The sequence below is a fragment of the Varroa jacobsoni genome, unplaced genomic scaffold, assembly GCF_002532875.2.
Source record: "Varroa jacobsoni isolate VJ856 unplaced genomic scaffold, vjacob_1.0 scaffold_1124, whole genome shotgun sequence".
NCBI lineage: Eukaryota > Metazoa > Arthropoda > Arachnida > Mesostigmata > Varroidae > Varroa > Varroa jacobsoni.
Window position 1 is genome coordinate 50,753 of NW_019214026.1, and position 3,519 is coordinate 54,271.

Below are 3,519 nucleotides of genomic sequence, written 5' to 3' on the forward strand. Positions count from 1 at the left end.
TCCTTTTTAACATTTGCCGGTCGATACCATCAGCCTCGATCTTTCACCTGCGCTTCCGGGCGGGCACGACCAATTACATTCTACGGGATGTCATTTTGAATGTGGTACTACAGAAATCTGCAGTGATCTTTAGGCTGGTTGGGTCGGAGGTGATGATTTCCAGTTATTTGCTATTGTGAGGCGTTTTGGGCGTTGGTAGTATGTTGCGCGACAGCCTTAACCGGCAACTCTGCTGATTGTGCCCTCCAAGGTTGCATCTGCGTATGTATGACTATGGATGGGCTTATGCCGTATAAGCTGTCGCCCTATGTTGATAGTATTATCCTTTTCCCAACAAAATCGGAAAACGACGGGCCGAATATAAACCGTGATTGATGATGGCGGAGGCTGTGAGATGTGGTATTGTGGGACGGTCATGCATCGTCGTGGGTATTCAAGGGGTACTATTATCTGTTGTTGCTGCTCTTGTTGTTGTGTCCCTTGATTACCACTGCTACCTATGAGGAAGCAGGGGGTCTTCCGTCGGGCGTTGGTGGCGCATCTTTTCGTGGGGGCATGCGTTCGTTCATTTTGTCCAGCCCCTTCGCCTCCTCGAAACTGGCAATCTTGTGGTTCGGCGAGAATCCGGCAAGTGCTAAAATAAATTGACAAAAAAGAGGTGCAGGGCTAATTTTAGTCTGTCAAATATAGGCCGAGCTTATTACTTATATATTAAATGCGTATGAGTCATTGATTTATGCTAGGATGCCTACGAGCCATGCAAATCAGGCATTTGCCCGTATTGGCTAAAAAGGATATGGCTTATTATTACAGAATACACTCAAATGAAGATATGCAGCTATCAGCGCAATAGATAGATGTGTCTTACCGCTGTGTAGCGACGTTTTGCCGCCCGACAGGGCTCCCATCGGGAGTGTACCGGTAGGAGTAAGACCCTTGAGTTGTAAAACGCTTTCGCTCTCTTCCCTGTTTTATGAAAAATTATGTTTATTATAAATAACTCCTATCTGAGTTTGGAGTATACTTTTGTGAAGTTCAAATAGCTAAAGTCATTATATCCAATTGCAAAATCTAAATAAAGTTGAATAGGATATACCTACTAGGCTTTTCTTGTACGAGCCGGCTATTGTATACTTGCCTTACTGGCAAGTACGGTTTACATCATGTATATAATAATGTACATTATTTTATATGATGGAAATAATGAGACACCGCGATTATTTAGGTTGAGCTCCGCACAAATAAATATCAATCATTTTCTGTGACAACAAAACAGCCAATACAGTGAACCAGCTAAATGAAAGGCCAACTTTTATTGCATAAAGTGCAATTTTAGGACAAATACGTTACTCGAATAAATACATCGTGTCCAACGAGCCGTAGTTTATTCAAATCATGCTTTTTTGCTCCTATGTTCCTATGAAATAGGTTCTTTTTGTCATGGAAGTAAGGCGGCCTTATCGAGTGACAAAATACAACACTCGTTCAAAGACATGTAAAGGTACCGATTAAAAACCGGAGACAATTATTGCTGTGGGCCTAGGCCTGTTGCTAAACATCATCGCTTTTTTGTGTACGCGCATTTTGCCTTGGGAGTAAAAATAACAACGATAAAAATTAAAATTAAATATACAGAAATATAGAACCCAGTCGCATAGATGCCTCAGCCAATACATATCCTGCGTATTTTGGCCTTCATAAAAGTGATGGATAGCTGCCAGATAGTTTGTCACAAATGCCTTTTGAAATACGTTGTAGCCAATGCACCGGTTACTTCATATGTTTATAGAAACAACGCGCACTCGGGCTATGGCGCTGTAAGAGCGCGGAAACCTCACATGCCCATAAATGGAGAAGATGACGAGCGTAAAAGGTTTTAGAATTAGTGACTCGTGGCTGTACGAGCCCACCTTGATGCGACTCGCTGGGTTTAGATGAGATTAAAGCTGCATGAAAGCAGCGAATGTAAAGATTTGCGCCGGATGTGCAGCGGGGAAAAAAGACAATACAACTAGGCCCAATGGGTCAGTACTTCTCGACGACCCGCGTATACCTAAATATCGATTTTCTTCAAAGCATAAGTTAACGATTAGGACGTTGCTCGCTTTAAATACGCGTCTAGTCTTCTAACTTTACGTATGCAATTTCCTAAAAGGTTCTATTCAATGTAAACCAGACAACGTATTTTTATTAATGATAACACGCTGTGTCGTACGCCACAACTCTGGGGCATTGCGAGCTACGTACTACGAAAAGCCACCCTGGCTACTAGAAATTTTTCTGTACAGGACGAATTAGAAAAATCTATCTTAACTATGCCTCTCAGGCCAATCCTAATCCGATGTCACAACTTCTACGCAGCTATTTAGCCTCGTTTCGAGGAACAAAATAATCCGGAAGGTAAATTTGCAACAATCCATGTGCGAAAAAGCACTGAAAAGTTAGGAGATGAAAATGTTTCTATTCGATTGAAATACCATTAAACTACGCTATTAAGCATCGCCAGAAACTAAATATGGCGACGTCTGCTCAACTGCTATGTCACGTACCTCAGCACAGAGAAGACCCGAGCCATCTTGCCAATAGCACGAATTTTGTTGCGAATAACCTCTTTGCGTGCGCTGGCTGCTCCGCCTAAAGGAAAAAAACCGTTGTTAGAACCACCAACCGATGACTCGACGGCGATAATACAGACCGGCCGACCTGTAACGCAACTACTAAGCAGGCATAACAACAACTAGACACGGTATCCATCTAGATTCCAGACGACAGGTCTGCAGTCTCGAGAAATAAATAATAAATATTGAATAAAAACACAATTTCTATTGGATGACACATATGTACAATCTTCTACGAACTTCCGTCTAATTATTATAGCAACAGTATATTGCATATACTTCTTTTGCGAATCACATGAATACGAGTACAAAATCGACCTTTCAACTTTGCTTTTGTGTTTCGAAGTGGTCGCTTATCATTTTTGCACCAATAACCGCTATTCGGTCCTTGCAAATCAGTTCTAGGTTTGCAAAACAAACCGTATCATTATGATTATACCGTTTCAATTGAAGTATATGAAAAAAACGTGTGTCAATTTTATAATTTTACTGATTGGCGTCGAGCATTTTTTATAGCAATTAATCGCGAGGTTGAAATGAGTAGTTAGATGAGGCAATGGGAAACGTTAATTAGGGTTGATATTTTTATTCTGACACAAAGCATGCTCTGGTACTATAGGAGAAGATAAATATGAAATCGTTTAAATATGGCTGAATCTTAAAAGGAAAAGGCGATCACATGTGCCTGCAACGACGTCTAGGGGTCGAGAAAACGGGAGGGAACACTCATAGTTGGGCGCGTCCTTATTCATTCCTTGAGCAAATGGAATTGGGCTATGCGTTTGTTATTACTGAAAATGTTATTTATTGAGGACGTGGTCACTCGCCAGAATAATAGCAGAATAGACGGACTTGCAAAAAAAATGCGAAACAGGCTGGCGCCTATTCAACTGCTTTTTTT

At 41.3% G+C, this 3,519-nt stretch overlaps 1 protein-coding gene across 7 annotated transcripts in view; it reads right to left on the bottom strand.

Moving 5' to 3' along the window:
• Positions 1-350: 350 nt before the first annotated feature.
• The window catches only part of LOC111266886 (serine/threonine-protein phosphatase 2B catalytic subunit 2), a 74,230-nt gene continuing 71,061 nt past the window's right edge, over positions 351-3,519 (bottom strand). For 5 of the 7 annotated variants that reach the window (XM_022844738.2, XM_022844737.2, XM_022844735.2 and 2 more), the window contains 3 exons: positions 2,550-2,634; positions 869-966; positions 351-634 (listed from right to left, as the gene is read on the bottom strand). In XM_022844738.2, coding sequence (XP_022700473.1) covers positions 498-634; positions 869-966; positions 2,550-2,634 — 320 coding nt within the window. In that variant the 3' untranslated portion in view covers positions 351-497. The remainder of the gene's footprint in view (positions 635-868; positions 967-2,549; positions 2,635-3,519) is intronic. The other 2 variants (XM_022844736.2, XM_022844734.2) reach the window with 1 other exon arrangement.